This window comes from Mya arenaria, chromosome 3 (genome assembly GCF_026914265.1).
Source record: "Mya arenaria isolate MELC-2E11 chromosome 3, ASM2691426v1".
Lineage (NCBI taxonomy): Eukaryota > Metazoa > Mollusca > Bivalvia > Myida > Myidae > Mya > Mya arenaria.
This window is the reverse complement of record NC_069124.1, coordinates 51,098,632-51,126,357: the sequence shown is the minus strand read 5'-3', so window position 1 is coordinate 51,126,357 and position 27,726 is coordinate 51,098,632. Positions and strand designations below refer to the sequence as shown.

At 35.7% G+C, this 27,726-nt stretch overlaps 1 protein-coding gene across 2 annotated transcripts; it reads left to right on the top strand.

The window, feature by feature from the left end:
• The first annotated feature begins 710 nt into the window (after window positions 1-710).
• LOC128227677 (F-box/WD repeat-containing protein 7-like) lies at window positions 711-27,357 on the top strand. Of its 2 annotated transcripts, none has more exons than XM_052938424.1 (14): window positions 711-800; window positions 3,754-3,885; window positions 7,218-7,333; window positions 9,630-10,185; window positions 10,996-11,075; window positions 13,299-13,425; window positions 14,175-14,309; window positions 15,735-15,892; window positions 16,195-16,300; window positions 19,718-19,831; window positions 20,190-20,371; window positions 20,821-21,046; window positions 22,370-22,580; window positions 23,376-27,357. In XM_052938424.1, the coding sequence occupies exons 2-14, from the start codon at window positions 3,781-3,783 to the stop codon at window positions 23,672-23,674; spliced, it is 2,415 nt and encodes an 804-aa protein (XP_052794384.1). In that variant the 5' UTR covers window positions 711-800; window positions 3,754-3,780; the 3' UTR covers window positions 23,675-27,357. The 2 variants fall into 2 exon arrangements, with proteins under 2 accessions (XP_052794384.1, XP_052794383.1); XM_052938423.1 differs by having other exon boundaries at window positions 16,192-16,300.
• Window positions 27,358-27,726: the final 369 nt, after the last annotated feature.

Genomic DNA, 27,726 nt, shown 5'->3' with positions numbered 1-27,726 from the left:
GCACCTGTTTATGTTGTCCATTTCAAACGATCCGATCAAAGCGGGCCGAATAAGTTGAGCTGCAACCGCTTAGAAGTACTGTAATACAAGTAAATCACATAAATCAGTGCCGCTGTACATCTCGACGATCTTGGATGGGTATCACTTCAAATCAAGTGAACTAAAATGCAATTAACAAACTTAAACAATTTCATACACAAGTGTATTGATATCCAAGCTTCAGAATACTTAGAAAGATCTACATGTACTTCTACAAGTTCTTAATCCAGTATAGATAAGCGGAATTCTCTACTTACTGATCTTTACACGTACACTTTTCCCCTTTCTCATTAAAATGACATTGTGCCATTCGTTTCATTTCATTACGATGTGTAACGTCGCAGAGTTAGTATTTGGGGTCTGGGTTTTAATGGGATTGTTTTTCCCCGAGCACAATGCCGAACCAGCCACAGTTACTGGGGCTCATTCTTTTACATTATTCAAGAGGGAGTTGTCCACCTATGTTCCTATAACTATTTTCCCTCTATATTTCTATATCCGTTTACGTTTAAGATCTCACACCGTAATGAAATGATATTGATTGAAATTATTACAGTTTTGAATATAGATGACGACGAACCAAGGTATCAATCAGGGCGGTCACATTATTTATATTTAACCAGTTGAAATGTGGACGTTTTGACTATTATAAAAGTTACCTCCCTTGTATCATTTGGAGTGATCGCGTTAAGATGGCGATTGTGTGAAGAAAAAAATGAAACAAAACGAAAAATCTGCTACGATGTGGAGCCTTTAAAAACGTAAGCTAAGTCTTGAAGTAATGATCAAATAATAGTGTAATATCCTAAACCGCTATGTCAGAATTATATCCAATATATAAGTTTCGTTTTCATTAGGCTATGTGAATTTTTCGTCAAGTCAGGTTTCCCATTGTTTTCATGAAGAAATTAGTGTTTAATTTTTATCCTAATATGTTACCTTGTGTATATATTTGTTTTTCTTGATAAAATACTGTTGAGTGCTTGTGTAAAAATAGACATCCAGAAATGGAGTAGAGAATTGTTTGAGTGATGTCAAATAGGGTGAAAAGTGGTTGTTCTAGGAAGTTTGAACTCAACGTTCACCAGAGCTCTAGGATAGCACTATGCCAACAAGGTTGAAAAAATTATTAGTTCTTGACCATACTACACTCCTTTCCTAGAGATACAGTTAATTGTTACGATGGGTTCAGACACTCATGTTTTCATACTTTTGACACTGGTTGTGATAAAAAAATAATTAGACAATCAGAACCTATGGTAACAGGAGAAGTCCTACCAACACAATCTCGCACCACTACAAAGTCACGCCATGTAAGTCCCCCCCACATATGGATAATATAGAAGGTAACTGGTTAGTGCGAGATAGTTATCGTTTGTTACACAATAGAAAACTTAATTGAGGGTAATCACATATTCTATATGACAATGGGTTGAGAAATGAAGTAGAATAGGCATCCAATTATTTATTTACAATCATAAATAGCACTGGTGATTAAAATTATACAAAATAAATACACATGTGAATGGGGCCTTGACTATTTTGAAGGTTCCATCAATGAACCATCTCCAGGGCTTTTTCTGCCCATTTTGGGAAAAAGACCCTAGACATTTTGGGAAATTTTGCGTCGTGAAAATGCAGAAATTGGGAAATTTTACCGTTAAAAGAAAAAGCTGTCTAGTCTCCTGCGATTTAGGAAATGATTTAATATTAGTTTATTTTCCCCTTAAAAGACCCAAAAAATATCAATCCTTGGGGTGTAAATATCTATTGCAATAAATCATGACAGATAATATTTTATACTGATCTCTGAATGTGATGACAATCAATTATTTCTGAGTTCAATTATCAAGAAAACGTCACATAATTATTTACAATCATAAATAGCACTGGTGATTAAAATTATACAAAATAAATACACGTGTGAATGGGGCCTTGACTATTTTGAAGGTTCCATCAATGAACCATCTCCAGGGCTTTTTCTGCCCATTTTGGGAAAAAGACCCTAGACATTTTGGGAAATTTTGCGTCGTGAAAATGCAGAAATTGGGAAATTTTACCGTTTAAAGAAAAAGCTGTCTAGTCTCCTGCGATTTAGGAAATGATTTAATATTAGTTTATTTTCCCCTTAAAAGACCCAAAAAATATCAATCCTTGGGGTGTAAATATCTATTGCAATAAATCATGACAGATAATATTTCATACTGATCTCTGAATGTGATGACAATCAATTATTTCTGAGTTCAATTATCAAGAAAACGTCACATAATTTAAAAGGATGTTGAAAATGAACCAGTACCAGTACAGGTAAAAAGACTTTATAAAAAAAAAAAGGCGAGGATCTTGATCAGATCTTGGCGAGGATCTGTCTCATCATCTACTTCTAAGTAGAGGAATGGGAAGCGTTGAACAAGTTTGGCACAACTATGTCCTTTCAACCTCACCACGTGTTATTTTTTTGTATTCATCAGAAGACACGCCAGTCCCAAATTTCCGATGCTGCCACTCTTAGCACAAGTTACATTGCACAGCGTGCAGGTGTGAGTTACCATTTTTCCACAAGCAATACACAGTGCATCGTCACTCATAACTATGTTTGACTGTTTGACAAATTGTATTCTTTCTTTCTTATTTTATGTGCATAGGATGTGTTGCTGCATTTGGATTTGTGAGGTTGTGTAAAAACATGTGATTATATATATACCAGATACCAGTATTCACTCTCAGTATGACACTTAAAGCTGTGTACCAAACATGCGCCAACAATAAGCTGTGAATGTAATTAATGTTCTTTAATTTTTTTGTGCGATCACTTTATTTACCACTTATTAGCATAACCCATCTTCCAATCAGATTATTTCAAGATATTTTTCACAAGTGTTGCTTTTCGCAAATTTGTTTGATTTGTTCAATAATTTATAGTAAATTAGCTTTTCTGTCATATATTTATTACAATATTAAACAGTTCAATGTACATTTATTTCCGATCGTTGAGAGCTAGAAAAGCAACATACACTGATTGCGTGCTTTAGATTCATAAAAGTAGCTTGTCATATAGACCTTATATTAATAAACCATCATAATTACTTAATCAATAAAATACTTATTTTTTTTTTATCCAATATACATTGTAAACTATGACAGAAATAACATGTTCTATATAATTCATATGTGGGGCGACTTCTTCATATATGGCTCGACCTCGTAGTGGTGCGAGTTTGTGTTGGTACGACCTCCTTCCCACTGGTCTCTGTCTTATCTGCTGTGGACTATATGATTTGGTCATCTTCCCAGGGAGGCCCTTGTTTTTTGTGACTTGAAGCACCATCCTATCGAAGAAGTCATGATTAATGAATAACACACACTATGATCATATCAATATTCGAACAAGCTTATTATTCTACAAGTTTGTTATCCTGACACTTCATCTCTATGAAACAAAACTAAAGAAAAAACACCATCAAACCGACACTTTGAATGCGTTTGAAAAAAGTCAATTTGTGGTGGCTCTTGAAACACAAGTAAAGTTATTGTAATAACTTGTCAAGAATATGATATGAAAGTTTGTATTTGATTATTATTTCATGTGAAATAAATATATTCCAATGCCCAAAATATCCCGATGCGGCTCGGATAGTATTGCTAAACCTATGGCAGTGAAATATTTTATGATAAAGTGTAAGATGGATTGTTGTGACTTGTGTCCCATTTCAGACAGCAACTCGGTGGCTGTGATGTAGGATGGGGAGTCGGAGGCTGGACATCAACACAGCCACACTTGAAGACTTTGAACAGCTAATAGGGGTTGGCCACCTCAAGGCAAAGGCCATCATTAAGTACAGAAAGGTAGGTGCACTTTCATGTGTTAGTTTTTTTACAGTTTAAAAAGCTATTAATTGTATATAAAAGAGGTTTTAACATATATTATCAGAGATAATAAAATTAAGGATTAATCTATGTGTATAAAGCAATGGTCCCACTGATTAACCAATACATGTAGCTAGTTTTGCAGCCAATCAAATTTGCAATCATTTGTTTGTACCAGTATGACAAGATTTTGTTTGAAAATTTTGTTGAAAATGTAGGGTGTTCTTTTGTGCAGTGAGAGTAGAAGGGAAGGCAGGTGAACCAAAGATTTTTTTAAGGCCTGTATGATTTTTCTTATTCTTTAAGATAAACAAACTTTATAGAGGTATATGTACGATTTCATCATTACACTAAATGGTTAAGCAAAATCATTCTGCATAAAAGTCACAACATTGACCCGTAACAAAGAGCTTGTTTTTTCATTTCATGCTGCTGTTTTTACAAACTCAGTTTATCAGAATTTATGTATAGAAAGAGTGTTTGCAATTTGATAGTTCTGTTTTCTCTAGGATTGTTAAAGGGCATGGCATTTTCTTCCTATTAAATGGCATTTTCTTCCTATTAAATGGCATTTTCTTCCTATTAACCCTTTAGCACATAGACAAGTGGCCAGATTACTCCTCCCAGTCAATAGCCATCTTACTGATAAGCAGTCCTTATCTGCATAGGTACTTTTCTGGATATTTGAAAATGAGAAAATGAATACAGCAGTATGACCTTAAAATCAATGTTACTCCGAATAATTGTGTCCAAATCTTTTTTATGTGAATTCATTTTTTATAGATAATTAAATTATCTAATAAATGGTGTCAATGATGAAATATTAAATTATTTTATTTCAGCTGTGAATGTATTTTCAAGATGGATTTGTAACATTTCTTTGAAATGTCATAATTGCATTAAATCAAAGGGTAATAAAATGCTGGGATCGATCTAATTGTTATTACCCCTATCATAAAAAAGACCCATCTGGATTAAAAAGCCGACAATTTATGTTCTTGTGTATTAATACACAGAAATATGTCAGGAATATCCGGTGTCATCCAGCTGAGAGATCCAGTCCAAGGTGTCTGTTTAACTTTATTACCGCCTCATAAAATTGTTTACAAAAAAAGAAAGCCGATAAATGATTTTCCGGTATGAATAAAAAGATCTAGATCAAACAAAACGCTTGCACTTGACCTATTTTACAGCCAAAACTATGATGGACATTATATAAGCTTCACAGAAAATTTACCCATCATTTTCTCATTTACTAATTGTTTCTTTTGTTTGTAAACGAAATATTACCTTTAAGTAAATATAATCTCAATTGATTTTAATGGTAAACTGAACTGACGTAATATATTTAATGATTTACGCATCAATGAATTTGGGGGAAATTCCATACAGTACTTAGCTCGTGGTCTTATTACGTCACAATGGGATATCACACCTGCGATTGGGAGTATAAACACCTTCTCAATTTAGCAGACGATATTTTCAAGGGAAAATCAATACACAAAAGGTTAAACTTTAATTTTATAAACATCAGGGATATTGTTTACAAAAAGAAAGATGCAAAATTGAAATATTGAAATGACCCTATTGAAATATGCGGGCCATGCGTTTACATCCAGTAATGGATACGGTCGGCCAAATGCGTATACATCTGGTAATGAGCTATGTCGGCCTATCTCGTATACATGCGCTAAAGGGTTAAATGGCATTTTCTTCCTAATAGCATATTTTTCCTAATGGCATTTTCCTCCTTAAAATGGCTCATACAAGGACGACAATGTTTATACTTTCATAAAAGGCACCCTGGTTTTATCTTCTTATCACTTTTGCAGGGATGTAAATATTTGATGACTTAAGTATCTGACTTACATCTTGACAGTTGCCTGAAAAAGCCTGCTCTCACATCACAAACACACTGCTTGTTAGAAGAAAAAATATAACTCTTCCTACAAATACTGTGCCGAGGGCTTATCCAAGGCTGAAATTTTAGGGAAAGTGAACAAAATTTGAAAAAGATTGGTCTTGCCAAATCTGTTATTTTTAGACTTTGTAAACAAAATTACTGATAGTGAACATTACACAGTGCATAAATTTAGTTTTGTAGTTTCAATAACCTTTATTATGAAAGTTTCACACACAAAATATCATGAGTTTTTTAATAAGTTATGTTGATTCGAATTTGGTAATGTCACCTAACCTGCATTCTGTTTCAATATCATTTCATCCATTTGATGTGGATGTTCTCTATGCACACTAAAAAAATATGTTGCTTCTTTGCGAGACATTGTGTCATAGCAGGAAATCTCGAGGATATATTCCTCGGTAGCCAACAATGCAAGAAGGCCTTTAACCATGCGCTTTGAATGCATGTTTGACCCTTGTCACTTTCAATCAAGATTTTCACATGCAACTTTATGCAACTGTCATCATTTAAAGTTTATCAAATATTTTATTGGAAGTGGATCTGAAAAATAAAAACTTCAGTTAGCTGATTATCAGCTACCGTAATATCTGTTTATTAACACTTCACAGCGCCGCATAAAGTGTTGACTCGACACGGGGGGGGGGGGGGCATATTATAGTAATGAATATGGTGTGTGATATGCTTATATCATGTGGTATTGTGAAAAATAGATTTATCAGAAAAATATGTGATCTATACATGAATGGTTAATCTGACCTTAAATTTGATGAAAAAGTACAATTATTATTCTGTTTGCAATCCCTACCTATCAACATCGCTTCTAAAATTCGACAATTTGCAGGTGTTGACTACGCCGGACCGATTTCAGTTCCAGAAAATGGCTTAAAGATTTGATCGATTTAAAAAAAAAAAAATATTAAAAAAATGGCTAAGTCAGCTAAAAATCTAATAATCAAACCTTGGTTGCCCTTCAAACATTCTTAATTATCCCAATAAACATGTCAATCTATTGCTAATCTGTTATGATGATCTATCCATATCTGTGAATGGGCGGTTCAAACACGTGCTTGATAACAGGGGACAAAATAGAACAAATTATGTCATAAAACAAAAGGCCAATGCCGCTGATCATTACATGAAATTGCGCTGCATGTATAGATTAAACTGTTGCAACAGTTGAAAAAAACATTTCTTGTTTAATTGCTCAAATTTCGATGACAATTTAAATAATGCAAATCTTGGATTTTTTTCCGCCTTCAATTCAATATTGAAATGTCTCAATGCAATATTCTTGGGATGTCATTTTTTTTTTACTTTAAACTTTATAAGCATTCAACAATTTGTTCGCATGGTAATATAATATCTCGACTTCTGTCTTCCTGTACAGGTGAGAGGAGGGTTCCAAACTGTGAGTGACCTGGGCGGGGTACCGAAGGTGGGACAAAGTGTGCTGGACCTCAACCGCAGTAAGCTCTGCTGCAAGGCCTCCTGTCGCACAAGCAGGTAGGATATCATGCTTGTCTATTGTAGTCTACAATGGTCTAATAATTGTGGATGTGTGTAAAATTTTCAATTCCACTACCAACTTTATTGTACTCACTGGGGTATATAAGGCTAAATTCAGGTACGCTCAGTTGTGGATTGTTGTTCATTGTTATGCCACACCTCTATGACTACTCCCTCTACCCCCATCCCCCCCCCCCCAAAAAAAAAAAAACATTAAAAAAATTCCAATCTTAGTAAAAATGATGGGGGAACTGTTACTTGTATTACCTTACAAGAAGGGGGGAGTGGGCATGGTCATAGGGGTGTGGCATAACAACGCACGCTGCCCCTGTGATTGCACATATACATGTATGCCTCATGTTACGATAGTTTGGTCCATTCTCCATTCTTAAATGTTGATCAATGGGCAGGGCTTATGTGTGTTCATGGGGCTTAAATTCCTGAATAAGCATATATTTAATTTTGCCAAAATATAATATTTTTCCCCTATTGAAGGGCCCCACCACCTTTCACTTAAAAGAGGAAAACAACACTGAAATCGTTCATGAAAGTAGCTGTAGAGTCATCAACTTATTCATTAAGACTCTTTTTAGTTGCATTGCTTTCAAGTTAAGGATGATTACATGTATGTTTATATCAAATTACTTTGATAATCATGATTTGATAATCAGTACTTGGGTATTCATGTCTCTAAGCCATAGAGGTGAAATAAAGGAAATTAAGTTGTGGTCATAGTTTAACAGACTGTTTACTGTTTTGAACTGCAGTTTATTTTGAATACTTCCACATTCTAGCTTAATGCAATCTTCTTTTGCACTTCCTTATTTATTATTTATGTATTAATATCATTTCAATTGCATTTATATTGCGATAACTGATCATCTTCAGAGTACCCCTGATAAAACGGAAACAGCACTTCTTGTGATTAGTCAAATGGGGTTTTAGCATGGTAAAATGTTTGTGACATCAATGGCAAAAGCTGAATTTATTGTACTTTTGGTTGTCTTTAAAGTGTTATTTTCAGTGTTGTAGCTGGATTATCCTACAGAAATGTTGCATATATATAATGTGTGTAAATTTTAACATTGATTATTTCAGAATTGCTTTTCATCCGTGTTAAAAAAATTAGATAATTGTGTAGTCCTTTGGACTTCACTAACGCACGATTAATGAAGTCTAAAGGACTTAACAAATCCCCATGGATTTACCAAATGATTCCATTCATCGATGACCCACAAAACTAAAATATTTAATCCTGTCCCTTTACCATAATTCATTTATTGTAGTATATCAGTTTACTAGAATTAGATTTTTTACCAGAAAGCATTCCCAAACCATTCACGAGCTCAGATATTGGCCATATTGTGTTTATGAAGTTCGATACTCAGACAAAAAACAACAACCTGATTATAGTAACTATGGTGCCTCCAGATGAGGACTGCTTATATTACTATATCAGCTGTTCCAATATTGCCATGGTATTTGTTACTGAAACTCATAGATTAAGTTGAGAATGTTGGAATCATGTGCTTCCAATCATATCAGATATATGGATGGCTTGTGGTCTCATAAATGATGTTCGTATAAGGATTTAATTATGTTTATAGATCATATGTGAGTTAAAATTCACATTTGCTGTTATTACAGTAAATAATTTTTCCATAGTGAACATTGAAATGGAATATATTAGGAAGTCATGAAAATTGTATAGTTTAAAGTAAAACTGTTAAAAATTGTAACCAATAAAATAATACTTCAAAAATGTCATGATTCCCATGAACATAAGCTGTTTCATTAGCTGTTTTTGGAAGTAATTACTTAGTGTAACAGTTGTTCATGACCCACTATGAATGTAAAGTAGATGATCGTGTGGGAATGTCCATGATTGCTTTACAGTATGAGTTTAACATAAGTTATAATAGGATTTGTCTTCCTGCTTTGAAGAAACACTCTTTTAATATTTCTGTTTTCTGTTTTCAAAAATTCTTTGTCATATTTCATTTAGATACATACAGATGGGATACACGTAAACAATGTGCTTATTAAAACATGTATTTATATATAAATATATATATATATATATATAAGTATCTCAGTGCATGAGGGAGTTTTTGTATTGGACATGACTTTTTTATTTTAATTATTTAAAACAGTCATGAATAGAATATAAACTTGCTTTAAAATAAAAAAAAAAATTACTTTATTTTTAGCTTACATATTTTCTTTTCACATGGTAATTGAAAGAATAATGTGTGACTGTTAAAATAATTTCCGCTTTTTTTATCTGTTTCAGAGCAATTAGAGGCCGGAATGGAGGTCCAAGTAGCGGTAAAGCTTCTTCTAGCAAGTCTTCAAATTCTGGACTTGGGTTGAAGCGAATACAGGGCTTTAAACACCCTCGACAAGCCTCTATTTTGAGAAAAGGAAGAACTTCTGTAGCATCTAAGAAAAGTCCTAGTGAAAAAATAAGTGAGACTGATAATGATCCTTCTTCAGATAAAAATAAATCTCACAATTGTGCTAATTTAATTCAAGATGGACCTTCAACATCTAGTAACAGTGCAGGCTCACTTGTTTCTATTTCAAAACCATTCCAAGGACCATCATCTTCCCCTGAATACTCTTCAAACAGTGTGGAACTGGAGGAGGAAGAAGAAGAGGAGGAGGTGGAAAATGGAGAAGAACAAAAGAGTATTCAAGGGGAATTAACTAATAATAATAGTGACTTAGACAGGGATGATATTGACGAAGAAGAAGATACTAAATCAGAAGTTTCAGATTCTGTATACAGTCTTTTGAGTCCCAGATCAAGAATTCCTGTGCCAGTAAACTCCACTCTTTCTCAACATGTAAGTAATTAGTTACACAATATTGTACTAAATATGTTACAATTTTAATGTACAATTTATTATGATAATAATTAAATCGATATTAAAGTTTTTATTTTTATAAAAGAATGATTCTAAAAGTTTGGTATTAATTGAACAAAATAGTTTACATAATTCATTTTGAGAAAATTTTACTTTTTAATATTATGGCATTTTGACAACTGGTTACATGTATGTTGCATACTCACTATCTTATATACGGTATAATATGTACTATTATACATGCATGTCCTAATAGACTCGGCTGCTTGTTTTTATGGGTCTATTTTCCATTTCTGTGACATAAACAATGATAACCTTCTCCCTAAACTCCAAAAAATACAATATATTCCAATGCAAAGCATTCCTACGGCCACAATTTAAGAGCATCTGCTGACGTCATGCATATACAGAAAACCTGATCCCCTATTTAAGAAAATGACAATGCAATAAATTTACCGATTGATATATTGGAGATATAAATGTGTTCAGTGGACAATTATTGATTTTCACAGCTGAATAAATATATAGCTGCAATTTACCGGATATTGATCGGTATTTCGTATTTCTTTACTCGAATTCAGCCGATTTTAAAAAAGTTGTTTGAATGAGAAAGATTTGTTCTTTTTTAGTGTGCAGGGTCCTCAAAAAGACACACGCTATGTGTGTTTAATAGGACATATACGGTACATATTAAATTTCCCTTCCTTGGTGATCTATTAAAAAGTAGACATGAAATTAGACCTGAAATTGTGTATTTAAAGTTTCATTTGATATTTTCCTTTATTTCAGCTGAAAAGGAAAGGCTCCTTATACAGAGATGACTTTTTTTCACCTTCTGGGAAGCGCCTCTGTCATCCTCAATTTTCTAGGTAAAATTTTGTTATTTATGTCTACCTAACTTCATGTAGATTATATTTTGCGCAGTCTGTTTTATGAAGAAGAAAGAAGTCACAATTTTGTCATATTCATAGCCTTAATATCATAGTCATAGAATATTGTGCAAATACCTTTGACCTGTTAAATAACTGTCTTGATGACTGTCACAGATGAAAATATTTTCATGAAATTTGGTGCACACATGTGTTACAGATGACAAACTGCAGTGCCCTCCCCCTTTCCTTTTTTTAAATGAGTCACAAAAGTTTACTGGTTGTTTTATTTGATTTTAATTAAACACTTGTTTGCTTCAATTTGAAGTCAGCAGAGCCCTCAAAAGGGCTTGTAAAAAGCCAATTTTGCTGCTACAGCAGGGTGCCTCACGGCCTTTGTCTCCTATTGGGAATCTAAAGCGCCAAGCAAACCAATTGCCAAAATGGTTTCAGCCCTTCACCAACCAGGTCTATCACATCCCTAATTGTGGTCAGGTGTTATTATTTGTTGTGTTATGCCTCTTTAGTCTTTAAACAGACAAACATTAGCATCCACTCGAAGTACTCTTGTCTTCTATCAGAGATTCTTATATGAAAGGATTTCATTAATATAAACCGTCAGGAACCCAGAATCAAAGTCTTTTGAAATGCCATATTTGTCATTTTTCTCCTGTTAATGATCAAGTGACATTTCTTCATGTTCTGATTTGTTCTTTCAAGCAGAATGTTTGATGTATTGTTTCTGAAGATCTCAAAACATGGTATTTCTCTGTCATTATCAATTACCATGTGTTGGGTTTTTACCCATAAATGATTTCTGAGATAGTTAGTGATAGTACAAAAATTGATATGTGGACCTAAGGAGTAAAAAGATTATTAGTTTTCAGTACATGTAGGTTAAGAAATACTCGCCCTTTCATTGATAGAAAGACTTTTACCAAAAATCTGCATTCACGTTGTTTTAATTCCTCTGACAATTCCACCAACTATCTGTGAATTCTTGTGACTGATACCAGTCTTGACATTGTTTAAGTACTCTGTAAATTACATTGATGTCAGTAAATATGATAGTTAAGTTTAAGTCATAATTATTTGACTGGAATACTAGAGATAACAATTGCTTGCTCACTAGTTAAGCATGAAATTCAGTAGTTGAGGCTGAGTGGGCAACCATTTATCTCTGTCTATGGTTGAAGAGTCCTGAAGGACACAATTGTGTATGTCATTGCTAGTATTTTGTCTCCTGTCCCCTCATTATACCCCCCAAAACAAAGTTTGGGGGGGGGTATACTGGAATCGGGTTGTCCGTCTGTCCGTCCGTTTTTTTTTTTGTCCGGGATTCATCTTTGTCGTTATTGAACAAATCTTTTTCAAACTTTCAGATATTAATGGCCATGATGTAAACTTGCGCCTCTGTGAAATTGGTACGGGTCACATGACCCTGACCAGAGTTATCTCCCCTTGATGTGGTAAAGTAGGCAAAATAAGCCCTGTCCGGGATTCATCTTTGTTATTATTCAACAAATCTTTATCAAACTTTCAGAAATTAATGGCCATGTTGTAAACTTTCGCCTCTGTGAATTTGGTACAGGTCACATGACCCTGACTGGAGTTATCTCCCCTTGATGTGTTAAAGTAGGCAAAATAAGCCCTGTCCGGGATTCATCTTTGTTATTATTCAACAAATCTTTATCAAACTTTCAGAAATTAATGGCCATGTTGTAAACTTTCGCCTCTGTGAATTTGGTACAGGTCACATGACCCTGACTGGAGTTATCTCCCCTTGTAGGCAAAATTAGCTTTGTCCGGCCTAACTCCAGGGCAAACAACCTAGACATGGAGGGGTGGGGGGTATTCGTTAGCCTATGGCTTACAGTTCTAGTTGTGTATGAAAACATTAAACGACATATAAAGTGGTAAACTACCATAGTTACTCCAAGCCCCTTTGAAGAGGCTGAGAGTCTGAGATTCTTAAAGTTTGACCCTGACTCCTGGTAAGCTGTCAGACTGACAGTTATAGCAAGTAATGGATATATTTTATCCATCAAGATTATTAAACTCTTTATTCTTGAAATGATTTAGATTCTCTAAACTGCTTAAGCATTGATTTGAACAAATTTTGGAATAATTTATTGATTCCAATGAATTTGCGTATAAGTTTTCATATTAGTTTTACTTGTTCTTCTCAAAATACTGAGACACACTTTTTTTTTAAATTTCCAGTCCCCACACGACGTATGGTAACCTGAAGGGACCCCTGAAGAAATGTGTCCAGCGGTTCCAGCGACAGAGGATCCCCTCGAAGGAACACCCACCCCCAGGACTCGCAGAATGGCTTAAACAGTTCCAGGTAGGTTGTAGATGATACAGACAAACATTTTTGAAGATCAAAGGGTTATAAATTGCTTTCTGAGAAAAGTACATAAACGTGATGAATATAAAGGCTCCACACCTGTTGCCAAAGCAATTACTGCAAATTGTCAACATCATTTGACGAGGTGTTTCTGTTAATCATTTGGACAATGTGACCATGATGTGCTTTTATTCATTAAAAAAAAATCCTATAATTGGTCAAATTATTGTTAGATTGACAACCGGCGACAAATCAATTGTTTTGTAAAAATCATTATTAGTAAGAAAGAATAAAGTTTGCAATGTATTTGAAATGATTGGTTCCTCATTTCATGGCACTTCAAAAAGTTGAGGGAATAAAATTTCTGCAGAAATGATATTGCTTGTCTGTTAGTGCTCAAATAACAATGCTGTACCTATGGATGACCTCTGTACCTATGGATGACCTCTGTACCTATGACCTCTGTACCTATGGATAACCTCTGTACCTAGTGGATGACCTCTGTACCTATGACCTCTGTACCTATGGATGACCTCTGTAATTATTGATGAAGTGTAATTATATTTGAACAACAATTACATTTTTTCACCATCTCTCCCTCATAGTGCCAAGTATGGCAGGAGTCAAGCATGTTTGAATTTTCATAGTAAAGTACAGATTTGGGCTTATTTCCAAATTCTTGTTTCAATGAGTGTATATATTATGATGACTGCACATGCATCTAACTAAGCCTCCCTTTTCTCTAGGACTGGGGTAATGCTGAGCGTCTGATGGCGGTAGATGAGTTAATCTCGCTGTGTGAGCCGACACAGGTGCGACACATGATGCAGGTCATCGAGCCGCAGTTCCAGCGAGACTTCATCTCTCTGCTTCCCAAAGAGGTATGTAGGGCTAGTCTTGTGGTTTGAAGAGTATGCGATGGGCTTTTTCCTCTTATTAAAGTACAGTAGATGACAACAGTCAAGGAGGCCCAGTTTTCGGTAGGGCTTCATCTCTTCACAACTGAGTGGTATACTTAAAGTGACACTCTTATTCAAAATCACTACATACGCATACATAACTTTTGAGTGATAATTTAACTACTTACTAAAAAATGCATTTATGGAAAATATTTATTACTGATAATAAGATTGAAAGTGAATTTAATAGCTGAAATCCCAAAATAAAAAATGATTGGTGAGTGCTAAAATATTTACTGTGATCTACCGTCGTCTTATAAGGTAGAAATACCATGTTTTCTGCACCTTTCTTTCAAATTAAACTCTGTATCTTTTATCAGACCCATTGTTTGCGACATTCATTCATCCTTTTTGGTATATCAAAACAATTATTAATTGCGGTAAATCTTATTTGGGAGTAAGGGTGCATCTTTAAGGTAAAGTTATAGCCAGGTTAGAAAAAGGATCAGATGCTGCAGAAGAGGGACAGGGTGCCGCAGAAGAGGGACAGGGTGCCGCAGAAGAGGGACAGGGTGCCGCAGAAGAGGAACAGGGTGCCGCAGAAGAGGGACAGGGTGCTTCAGAAGAGGGACAGGGTGCTACAGAAGAGGGACAGGGTGCTTCAGAAGAGGGACAGGGTGCCGCAGAAGAGGGACAGGGTGCTTCAGAAGAGGGACAGGGTGCTACAGAAGAGGGACAGGGTGCTTCAGAAGAGGAACAGGGTGCCGCAGAAGAGGGACAGGGTGCTTCAGAAGAGGGACAGGGTGCCGCAGAAGAGGGACAGGGTGCTTCAGAAGAGGGACAGGGTGCTACAGAAGAGGGACAGGGTGCTACAGAAGAGGGACAGGGAACCGTAGAAGTGGGACAGGGTGCTGCAGAAGAGGGACAGGGTGCTGCAGAAGAGGGACAGGGTGCCGCAGAAGTGGGACAGGGTGCTGCAGAAGCGGGACAGGGTGCTGCAGAAGAGGAACAGGGTGCTGCAGAAGTGGGACAGGGTGCTGCAGAAGAGGGACAGGGTGCTGCAGAATAGGGCCAGGGTGCTGCAGAAATGGGACAGGGTGATGCAGAAGAGGGACAGGGTGATGCAGAAGAGGGACTGGGTTTCTAAGGGGAAAAAGCACATCAGCATTAACAAAGAATATTAAACATGAATTTGACAGAAAAAGGTTAGGAATCATGTTTAATTGAATTAATATTTGGTTGCAACTGTGAAATATGTTAAGTTTGTATGTATTTATAATCACATTTATATAACTCTTTTGCTAAAAACCTAGTTAAGGATATTTTTTGTGGTTTTGGAGTGAGTAAAACTTGAATTATTGTTTGTTTACTAGCTTGTAAAAGGATGAAATTCTTGCCAACTTTCAGCTGGCTCTCTACGTGTTGTCATTCCTGGATCCGCGTGACCTGCTACAAGCAGCCCAGACATGCCGTTACTGGCGGGTGCTCACGGAGGATAACCTTCTCTGGCGGGAAAAATGTCGTGAGGAGAGCATCGATGAACCACTTGTATTCGGGTCAAACAGGTAAAATACATGAAAAAAATATGTTACATGTTGCTACTGCTTAGGGCTGGGATTACCTACAAATAGTAAATTAAGTTTAGTTTCAGGTGTATGCCATCAATATTTTAGCAAGAACTTGTAATTTACTGTAACCGAAGAGAACGAATATTGATAAGAATATGCAGGTTATGTGAACAAATCCTTAACTTTTTATCATGCATTTAAGCAATAAAATTGTTACCAAAAAGGCATAACTATAAGGTGTCCTTTAAATTATTTTCATTAAAAGTAAATTTCTGAACTTAACTATAAATGCTTAGTAGGTTGCGGCGTCGCCAGCCATCCCCAAAGAGTCCATGGAAGTCATTGTACATGAGACAACACCAGATAGAACAGAACTGGAGAACAGGCCAACTGCGACCTCCCAAGGTATGATAATGGCACACTTGATGCTGAATTTTTCTTGTAAGAAGGTGCCCAGTCATTGGAATACGCCCGAGTTCCTTCTTTACTATTTTTCTTCAGAAATAGTAAGAAGCCGAGGTCTTAGTTTCAATAAGGATCATAAGGCTTATGATCGAAAATCTCAACGGGTGACCTCGCTTTTTTGCAAAAACTGCAAGTATCATAAGGACAGTTATCACATAGGTTCTGCCCATAACTTTACAGATGCACCTGAGCCCTTTTAAGCAGCTTTGGGGTTATGACTAAGTTATCTTATTGAAGTGGCGCCCAGGCCATTTAAATTCTAAATTTTGAACAAGCCAGAACATTTTAAACTTGTGTTAGGTCTTCAGGTTTGTAATTTCGATATAAGTCTTTCAGTGTCATATTTTCCTGAAATTTCTGAAAAATCATAATTCACAATTTCGGTGATCTCTAAAATACCTGTTTGTTTTAAAGTCTAAGAAAAAGTTGTTCTTTTCTTGGCATGTTTTTGAAAAGTTGATTTTTTGAACAGCACGTTTCAAGGTTGTGATTGATTAGCTTCCTGCCTTAATAGGCAGAGCTTGTGAAGAATTTCAAATTAAAGAAGAATATCATATTTCTATTCTTCACTGTAATGAGGATCGTAAATCAAGCCATTGTCACGCTGCAGACATTTCCTGCATGAGGAAGCCAAGATGTATGGTCCAAATTACTTTGATGTATATTCTGATATCCTTTTAACATGCAAGTCTGGACAAGCAGTGGCATACACAACTGCTTTTTCTCTTCTTCTGATTTCACACATTTAATTAAGGCATTTTTGTAATTTTCTTAGATTTTGATGGGGGCTTGTTTGATTATCAGCAAGATTTGTAGCTTTAATAAACGCAACGATGTTCTGCTGAAACCTGATAGAGTTTGTTGACACCTGATCGAAATGTTTTGGACTGAATGCTTTATGGTGTTTTGTGGTTCTTAATTTGTATCTGAATTATTTCAACAACATACAAAAAGTCAAGCTTCTCGATGAATTGTCATTTCCTTGCACCCATGTAGTCAAAACACTTTTGAAATTTTAAAACATGAAAACAATGTTCAGACACATGATTCAAAAAGTTATTGTGAATGCAATATGGAATATATGTTTTTCTCTTCCCACACATTTCTTGCTAAAATCAAACTGTTAAATCAGAGCTTCCATTAAGAATGAACTTCCTGTCCATCCATTTTGGAAGTTTTTCACTGAAATGTAAACCAGGTCTCCTGAATACAATATCATTTCTCCACTTTTTTAGCTCACCTGAGCACGAAGTGCTCAAGGTGAGCTATTGTGATCGCCCAGTGTCTGTCGTCCGTCATAGTTGTCACAATTTTGGCACAATCTTAATGAAACTTCAGAATATTACCCTCAATAAAACCTTGGACGAGTTCGATATTGGGTCATCCTGGGTTAAAAACTAGGTCACCAGGTCAAATTAAAGGAAAAGCTTGTAAACACTATAGAGGTCACATTTATGACTGAATCTTCAGGAAACTTGTTCAGAATGTTAATGTTATAATCTCTAGGTCAAGTTTGAACCTGGGTCATATGCGGTCAAAAACTATGTCACCAGGTCAAATTGAAGGAAAAGCTTGTTAACACTCTAGAGGTCACATATATGACTGTATCTTCATGAAAGTTGGTCAGAATGTTAAGTCAAGTTTAAATCTGGGCCATATGCGGTCACAAACTAGGTCACCAGGTCAAATCATAGGAAAAGCTTGAAAGCAATCTAGAGGTCACATTTATAAATGTTTCTTCATGAAAGTTGGTCAGAATGTTTATATTAATAATCTCTTAAGTCAAGTTCAAATCTGGGTCATGTGCGGTCAAAAACTAGGTCATTAGGTCAAATCATAGGAAAAGCTTGTTAGAACTCTAGAGGTCACATTTATGACTGTATGTTCATGAAACTTAGTCAGAATGTTTATATTGATTAGCTTGAGGCCAAGTTCGAATCTGGGTCATGTGTGGTCAAAAACTAGGTCACCAGGTCAAATTTTAGGAAAAGCTTGTTAACACTCTAAAGGTCACATTTATAACTGTATCTTCATGAAAGTTGGTCATAATGTTTTTATTAATAATCTCTAAGTCAAGTTTAAATCCAGGTCATGTGTGGTTAAAAACTAGGTCATTAGGTCAAATCATAGGAAAAGCTTGTTAGCACTCTAGAGGTCTCATTTATGACTGTATGTTCATGAAACTTAGTCAGAATGTTTATATTGATTAGCTCTAGGCCAAGTTTTAATCTGGGTCATGTGCGGTCAAAAACTAGGTCACCAGGTCAAATAATAGGAAAAGCATGTTAACACTCTAGAGGCCACATTTATGACCATATGTTCATGGAACTTGATCAGAATGTTATTCTTGATGATCTTTAGGTACAGTTTGAAACTGGGTAATCAGAGGTCAAAAACCAGGCCACTAGGTCAAATCATAGAAAAACTTTGTTAACTCTGTAGAGGTTACATTCTCTTTTTAATCGCCATGAAACTATGTCAGAATGTTTGTGTTTATGAAGTCTATGTCAAGTTTGAAACTGGGTAACCTGAGTTCAAAAACTAGGTCACATAGTCAAATCATAGAAAACATTGTTAAAACACAAGCCATATTTTCTACTTTATCTGTATGAAACCTGGTCAGAATGTACTTATTACAGCAAGGTAAGGTTTGGAACTAGGTCATCCGTGATATTAAAAAAATCATCCGTGATATCAAAAAAAAAACTTGGTCACTAGGAAGGATCTAAGTAATATATTTTTTAATTCCAGCAGGTATAAATGTTTTGATTCCATACCTCATTATTATATTTGGATGTGAATGAGATGTGAAACCCAAATCTTTAGTCCTGTTTGGCACCATATAACCTGAATTGGTATGCGGTAAAGCCCATATAACCAATTTACCATCTTACTTTAACTTATATGATCTAAAGTAGCTGAAATGAAGATGATCCTTTAAAATTGTGGTCTAAGGCTGATGGGAAAGAGTTTTGTCACAATTGCCCTCGCCCTGAAAAAACTATTTCACACTTGAATTGGATCAGGTGAGCCTTACAGGGCCTTCATTGCCCTCTTGTTTTTCAACTAGAATGTTAAAAATCATATCATTTGTAACTTTAACTTGTCAAATTTAAAGACTTTTATTAAAATAATTCATTTTACAGACTGATTGAAATAGTAACCGTAAAGGTAATATTGACACCAGATTTATATATTTTGTACTTCCAAGCTTTCAACTTGGAATTTCTACAAAATTATGGAAGTTTTTGTACTTCCAAGGAATCAAGGTTGGAAGTTTTTACCACTTTTAAGGGTGAAGTATACTTCCAAACTTTCTTCAACGGAAGCCGTATAAATGATATAATTGTATTCCAGCTGTTGAAGGGCCATGATGACCATGTGATCACGTGTCTAGAGTTCTTTGGTTCTCGTGTCGTGTCGGGCTCAGATGACAACACTCTGAAAGTCTGGTCAGCTCTCACTGGAAAGGTGGGTAAAATCATCACTTAGATCATGTCATAAAAACGTATTTTGACCAAAACTGAAAGAAAAAAGATGTCACAATGTGTCACATAGTAATAAATATTAAGATTTGTTATGAATTCAGTGATATGAATATGATGTACAAAAATCGAATTGGGTATTGGTGTACCAGATTTTATCAGTTTTCCAAAATTGATTTATATCATATAATTATGTACTCTGAGTACATATTAAGCATTGATTTTGTCAACAGGCAAATTTATTGTAATTTGACATTTAAATATATCGAGAAACTATGTGTGTATCTTTATTTTATGATTGTTTATCTTTATTGTCTTTTTATTTACTTTGCCTTCGATTCCAGTGTTTACGGACTTTAGTGGGTCACACAGGAGGGGTGTGGTCATCCCAGATGCAGGGGAACATCATCATCAGTGGCTCCACGGACCGCACACTGAAAGTGTGGAACGCGGACACGGGTCAATGTATGCACACGCTGTATGGTCACACCTCGACCGTAAGGTGTATGCACCTCTGTGGAACAAAGTATGTCATCATGTGATGTGTTGCTTTTAAATAATATTTTGATGACATATGTTTTTGTACTGATAAAGATATTTGATATTTTTATACATAATATCATAAATCAGGTTTTGAAATGCTGATTTATCTATATGGGCAAATAAATAGATTTATATTAAATAGAAAATTGGGAGCTTTCCTGTGACATATCTTTTTGTTGATTTATCACTGTTTATTTTTTTTAATCATAAATTTTGGAAACTGTTGTACATGTATAATCAGTCATTGGAATAAACAAGCCTGATTTTTAACATAAGTGCTTGACACCTTATTTTTGAACACGCCTTGCTATATAGAATATAGAATTTGAGCAATCTCTTAAATCAGTTTAAAAATGCAGGGTTTGTGCGTGTTTGGACCACTATATGATGTTGACCAATAATGCATTAACATTGACATTTTCATCAATCAAGAGTGGTTAGCGGTTCCCGTGATGCCACACTGCGGGTCTGGAACGTCGAGACCGGCCAGTGCCTGCACGTGCTGATGGGGCATGTGGCTGCCGTGAGGTGTGTTCAGTATGATGGGCGCCGTGTGGTCAGCGGGGCATACGACTACATGGTAAAGGTCTGGGACCCTGAGACTGAGACTTGTCTGCACACCCTGCAAGGACATACAAATAGGGTCTACTCACTACAGGTATGTTCAGAGGTCGATAAGTATATAATCATTTATTTCTCGATTGAATGAAAAGCTGATAGCTTATAGAATCACTCTCAAGTATGTTACTGGACAAAAACCAGTACAGTGTCCTTTTTGAGTGGCAATGAGAAAGAACCCATAGTGGGGATCGAACCCACGACATCTTGGTGAGAGGCGGACACCTATATATCATATATGTTCGAAGGACAATTCACTACAGATTAGTCCAGTTTTTTGCGAAAATTCTGGTTTGACATGCAGCAAATTTAAAGTCAACAATCTTTTGCTGCAGAATTCATTTATAGCAGATGAAATGAGAATATTTTTTTTAAATCTAAAGAAAAAATAGCTAGGAACAAAATAATGCCTTTTAGATATGACTCATCTGCAGATGTGCGTGCTGAAAAAGGAAGATATTGTGTTTCATTTCCCATGAAGTTGTTTTGATATTATCAAGTATTTTGTTACTGCTATTTTCAGTCCCAACAACATGTTTTTAACTCTAATAATGCACAATTCACAGAAACCGTGCACCTGTACTATTATTCTCCTATTCATTAACTCAAGAAAAATGTTTCAAGCTCAAGTTTCAAGCCAAACATTCAATAAGTTTGTCTCGGATATGTTCAGCTATAGACATATTAAAACATGGAGTGAAACAGGAATTATGAAACCAGCTTTGTTAGCAGGTGTTCAAAAGTTGAATAATGATAAAATTATACATAAATATAAATCAAAATGCCATGGTATTGAATACAAGTGAATAGCATTAAATTGGTAACCAAAAAATCCACTTTCTATTCTGAAGAAAAAATATTCACTTAGTTCATATCCAGAAAGTCATTTTTGTTCCAATAAAGGAGGGCCCAAGTTGTACCCAGGCAAACATGGTTTAAATGGGTCATCAGGTTATTGGGTCATCATATGGTCTAATGGGTCAGATAGTCTGTTTCAATTAGTTTGTTTTAGGAACTAGGAACTATTAACAAAAGTTGAATGCATAATGCACCAGTCAATTGTAATCACGCCCCCCCCCCCCCCTCTCCTTGCTGATCTAGATTACATAAGCAAAAAAAGACATATCTAGCTTGTCCGTTTTCCAAAGATATTCCAGAGTAAAAAAACTTTAACTTGGCCATAAAGTCAAAATTCATTCAAGTTATTCAAATGGAACTTGGTACACATGTTGCTGGAGGAATCAATGTTCTGTTGAATACCACAACCCAAAAATTTAGCAAGAGTTATGGGCCATGATGTGTGTGTGTGTATTGCTACTAATACCTGTTCTCTCTCACAAGTCCTTTTCTACTCTTCCTGCAGTTTGACGGTGTACATATTGTTAGCGGGTCGCTGGACACATCTATTCGTGTATGGGATGTGGAGACAGGAAACTGCCTTCACACGCTCATCGGACACCAGTCTCTCACATCGGGGCTCGAACTCAAGGACAATATCCTCGTGTCAGGGAACGCTGACTCCACTGTGAAAGTCTGGGACATAACCACTGGGCAGTGCTTACAGACACTTCAAGGTATTGTTAGGTTTTAAGCCATATTTTAAAAAGGACAGGTTGGTCTCTGTGTGGGCAGAAGGGTGCCCATGTTGGTCTCCATGAGGGCAGAAGGGTGCCCATGTTGGTCTCCATGAGGGCAGAAGGGTGCCCATGTTGGTCTCCATGAGGACAGAAGGGTGCCCATGTTGGTCTCCATGAGGGCAGAAGGGTGCACATGTTGGTCTCAATGAGGGCAGAAGGGTGCCCATGTTGGTCTCCGTGAGGGCAGAAGGGTGCCCATGTTGGTCTCCATGAGGGCAGAAGGGTGCCCATGTTGGTCTCCATGAGGGCAAAAGGGTGCCCATGTTGGTCTCCATGAGGGCAGAAGGGTGCCCATGTTGGTCTCCATGAGGGCAGAAGGGTGCCCATGTTGGTCTCCATGAGGGCGGAAGGGTGCCCATGTTGGTCTCCATGAGGGCAGAAGGGTGCCCATGTTGGTCTCCATGAGGGCAGAAGGGTGTCCATGTTGGTCTCCATGAGGGCAGAAGGGTGCACATTTTGGTCTCCATGAGGGCAGAAGGGTGCCAAATTTGGACTCAGTTAGCACAGAAGGATGCTACCAAATAAGACAGGATGCAGCAACCTTCCAAAACTCTAGCATAAATTATTGATTTTTCCAAAGAAAGTTTATCTCTGAAAACTGCTTGGCTTTAGCTTTGGTTCAATAGTATCACACAGACTGTTACATGCTATTGTAATTTAACTTGACAATATAGAGATGTTTTGACTATTGGCAACAGTTTCTTGATCTTTAATATATTGTTGCTTTTCTAGGCTCCAACAAACATCAGAGTGCTGTTACCTGCCTACAGTTTAACAAGAAGTTTGTCATTACCTCATCTGACGATGGCACAGTGAAAATCTGGGACCTCAAGTCAGGTGACTTCCTGCGTAACCTGGTCACCCTTGATAGTGGGGGAAGTGGTGGGGTCGTTTGGCGGGTACGGTGCAGTAACACGAAACTTGTGTGTGCGGTCGGGAGTAGGAATGGGACAGAGGAGACGAAATTGCTTGTCCTGGACTTTGATGTTGAAGAACGGAAAGATAAAATGCCGATGATAGAGCGGATGTGAATTGATTCTGTGACTGAGCAGTTAGTTTTAGATAAAAATTGAGTTTTAGATGTAGCAAAAGTGGGAATATTGTGGGTAGACTGGTGATATTTTAGAATTTTAGTGAAATCACTCAACGCATTTCAAAAACACTTATTGACAAGTTGAAAGGACAATTGACAAGTTGAAAGGAAGCACTACTCATTCAAGTTTATGATATTTAAAGATGTGTACTGTTTTATGTGTGCTTAGGAATAGAGGCTTTCTCCACATTGATTAAAGAGTTTGGGTCCTAGTTTTTGTATCAAAACAGCAAGGACTATATAGAAGACCTAGGAAACAGGGCAGTGTATTACAGGAGGGCAAGAGATTAGTGATTTCAGACAATTGTGTATATTGGACCTGTATGACAGGTGACATGTGCTCAAAGTGTGACTTTGTTTTACCAACATCTTATCAGTGTGCTAATCGTGATTGACATCCTTATGTTTCATTATTTTGTAATGGTTAATTCATTTTAAGACCTTGATAACAAACAGATGCTAAGGAAAATGAAATATTCATCACTCGCTTATGAAGTGATTGGGTTCTTGCACAAAGATGATTATGTAATATTAAACACTTAGCTTATGTTGTAAATGTATGTAAACATAGATTATACCATGGTTTATTTTTAATTTTTTAAGGTTGTTCTTTGTGATATCAGCATTGCGAAGGGGGATAGGGAAAGAGTTATATCTGCTACTTTTTAGCTCACCTGAGCACAAAGTGCTCAAAGTGAGCTATTGTGATCGGTTTATGTCTGGTGTCCGTTGTCCATCGTCCTACGTCAACAATTGCTTATAAACATCATCTCCTCCTGCACCGGCTGGACAACTTTGATGAACCATCTCAGGGAGGTTCCTTGGGTTGTGCCCTTTCAAATTTGTTCAAAGAAAAGAATTTAATGCCATGGCAACCAAAAGGAAAAACTTCAAAAAGCTTCTTGACAAAACCATGAGGCCTAGAGCTTAGATATTTTGTGTGTAACATTGTATAGTGGTCATCTGCCAAGTTTGTAACGAAGTTCAAAATCTTTTACTCTGGTGAGCTATTAAGGGCCATCATGTCCCTTTTGTTTAAATGTCCCTAATACCGTTTCTGCTTTCAGCCCTCAATTGCTTTACATTAAAGAAGGCAGACTGTTACAAAGGTGTAAATATCTAAGATATTTTTGAAAAGTGTATAATTTTTGTTGTTTCTTTGTAATTTTTGTGTACAAAATCTCTCCTAGTCAGATTTTGAATGGTTTCCCTGAATGGTTGAACGTTTCTTGCTGATCAGCATGGTCCAGGTGATTCAAACCTTTTTGAGCATTGTCTGCACCCACTCCACTCATTCCAATAACTCTTCACAAGTACAGTGTGACAATTGACTGGCCAACTTCCGTATTGATGGTTTTTGAAAGTCAATGAAATTGACAGAAGTTTTGGGGGAATTTCAAACTGATGAAACAATATTCTTTGTGCTCTGCAGTCTGGAGGGTTACTGACCTAGCTATCAAGGATTATATATGTATATATATATATATATAGTTATTGAAGTTAGCTCATCTTTTTAAACATAAATCTCAAAAATGATTATCTTGCAGAGAAAAACGAGATTTTGCCAGTCTATTGTCCCAAGGTACAAGTAACAAGTGTAGAGCAGGATCGTGTATTGTGGGTTTCCGGCGATGACCTTTGAGGTTGTAAATCGACCTATAAACGTGTGATCTGCCTTCTCTAATATTTCGAGGGTTTTCTGGAAGAATGTTGTAAATCCTTATATTAATTTAGGCTGTAACTCCTCTCTTACAGGAAACCCTCACTATGTGTGGTTTGTCTTAATTCTTTTCTTGCGGCATTCTAAATAAAGAGGTCAGTAGTTTGGTCGGCCAATACTGTTATGTTGTGTTGCATCATAAAATTATGGCGGTTAATTGCAAAAGGTACTACCTAATTATATTTTGGCTGAATGGACTAGGTACTGTTTGGCCTTTTAATCCATGCATTATGAAAGTAATAGACTATAACTATTGCTTCTTTATGGGGTTTTTTTCACAATTTCAAGCATAATATAATGTTCTTTTTTTGTATGGAGTCCAAGTCAGTATTGCGAAGTATATTGTCTCTGTTTTAATGTCTTTCGTCTTAGATGTAGTTCTCTTACATGTAGTCCTTTTAACATTCCTTTTGATGAAAAAACATTTCTATTTGTCAGAAAAAAACTTAAAAACATTTTTGATATAACTACCAAACACATAGGTTCTATACCACAATTACACGAAGGAAAGCCAACTATCAATGTTTTTATGACAACGTAGTTAATAAGTCATTCTACCATTTCAATCTTTAGTAGGGGATAAACTTGCAGGCTTTTAAAAGTTTTATGTAATTGTTTGAAAAAGGCAATGGTGCTATTAATTATTTAAGTGTTGTTTTGTGTTATGATGTGTGTCTTGTGTATTTGTTAAACAGCTCCATGAGAATCAAGTTACTGAAGTTGAAGTTCAATGCTTTCTTTAAACCATGTAATTTTGATGAAATAAACACAGTCTGTAGACTTGTCTTAAGTAAGAGATTATAATGATGCATCTGAAAATGTCTTTTTAGCACAGATACGGTACACCGTGTTCTCATTTTTATCTCTATTTCTTATTTCTTAGTTTGTTACTTTAGATAATTTCATTTTTAGGAAGTTCTATACCACTGTTGTTCCTTTAAACACTAGATTTGTTTAGTTTATGTACACGATATTCACAAAATTTGTTGGTTTTTCTTGTGCCATATAATTTATATAAATGGTTAAATTTTTAAATTGTTCATAACTGAGCATTCTTTGTGGTGATACTTTTATTATAGTGTTTACGGTAATTTGGTTTCTACTAAAGCGTGTCTTAGCTTTGATTGGTTTAAACATATTTTATTTCATGAAAAAAATTCATATGGCAACATATATTTCTGTACAAATATTTAAGAATTTGATCGGAAGCTGAAAGCTTACAAAGATATTTATTTTCTGGTTGTCTTATGAATTTCAAAAAATGTGTTCCTTAAAGAAAACTACTTACAGTGTCAAAAGAATCGGACATAAAATTGCCATAATTGGCTGCATTATCCTTGTGTTTTACAAGTCTTATTAAAGAATTTGAATATCTATTTTCTGCTTATAGTATACTTATAACAAAAATAGTAACAAAGTAAATAATAAACTGTTTCTTTTATAAGTTTCAAACATTGGTAGGTATCTTGGCTGATTGATTATTTTGAATGTTTGAGCTATTTCAACCCCCTCATGTTGGAGAGTGTGTATGAATGTTTATAGCGTTAGGGTTGTTTTTATCAGTATTGGTTTTGATTCATTTCATACCCTAAAAGATATAATATATTTAACAATTTCTACATGTTTTGTTTTAAAAACCCTTGTTTTACTTGAATGGTACATGTTTAAAATTATTCAAATTAATTATTATATTGTTTAGACCCTGTAACTTTCACGTATATGTAACCAGTTACAACTTATTATTGTATATTAACTATTTTATAGTGGAAAATTGATGTGTTACCCAATATAAATGGTTATTCTTTGTTTCGTATGACTTTCCTGTGTATTGTATTTTGGTTAAACCAGTTTATGATGGCTAACATGATGTAGCTGAGGAATAATAAAACATTAAAACTGAATTTCCCTTTTATTGATAGTGTCTATTTTATATAATTTGATTGTGATCAATGTAAGATTTAGAATTTCTGTCCAGACTGAACCTTGTCCGGGCTGTATCTTGACCATGCATTTTAGGATTTTCAGTAACCTTACCATGAATTTTCACTATGGCGAGATGGCATGTTGTACACAAATCCCTGGTCTGTTTCTCTAGGTTCAAGGTCATGCTAAGAAGTCAAAAGTTGAAAGGAGGACTGTTGATAGGACTGTACCTCATCCAGGCTGCCTCTTACCCAAGCAATTAGAAGATTTCCAATAAACTGACATATATGTTAATGACATGGCATGTCGCATACAAGTCTACCTCAAAGGTCAAGGTCACACATTAA

Bases quoted from the DNA above. Each gene is read 5' to 3' on its own strand.
- LOC128227677 (XM_052938423.1), top strand. From the start codon at position 3,781: ATGGGGAGTCGGAGGCTGGACATCAACACAGCCACACTTGAAGACTTT. The intron at 10,186-10,995 runs GTAAGTAATTAG...CCTTTATTTCAG, and splicing joins ACTCCACTCTTTCTCAACAT to CTGAAAAGGAAAGGCTCCTT. The intron at 21,047-22,369 runs GTATGTTCAGAG...CTCTTCCTGCAG, and splicing joins ATAGGGTCTACTCACTACAG to TTTGACGGTGTACATATTGT.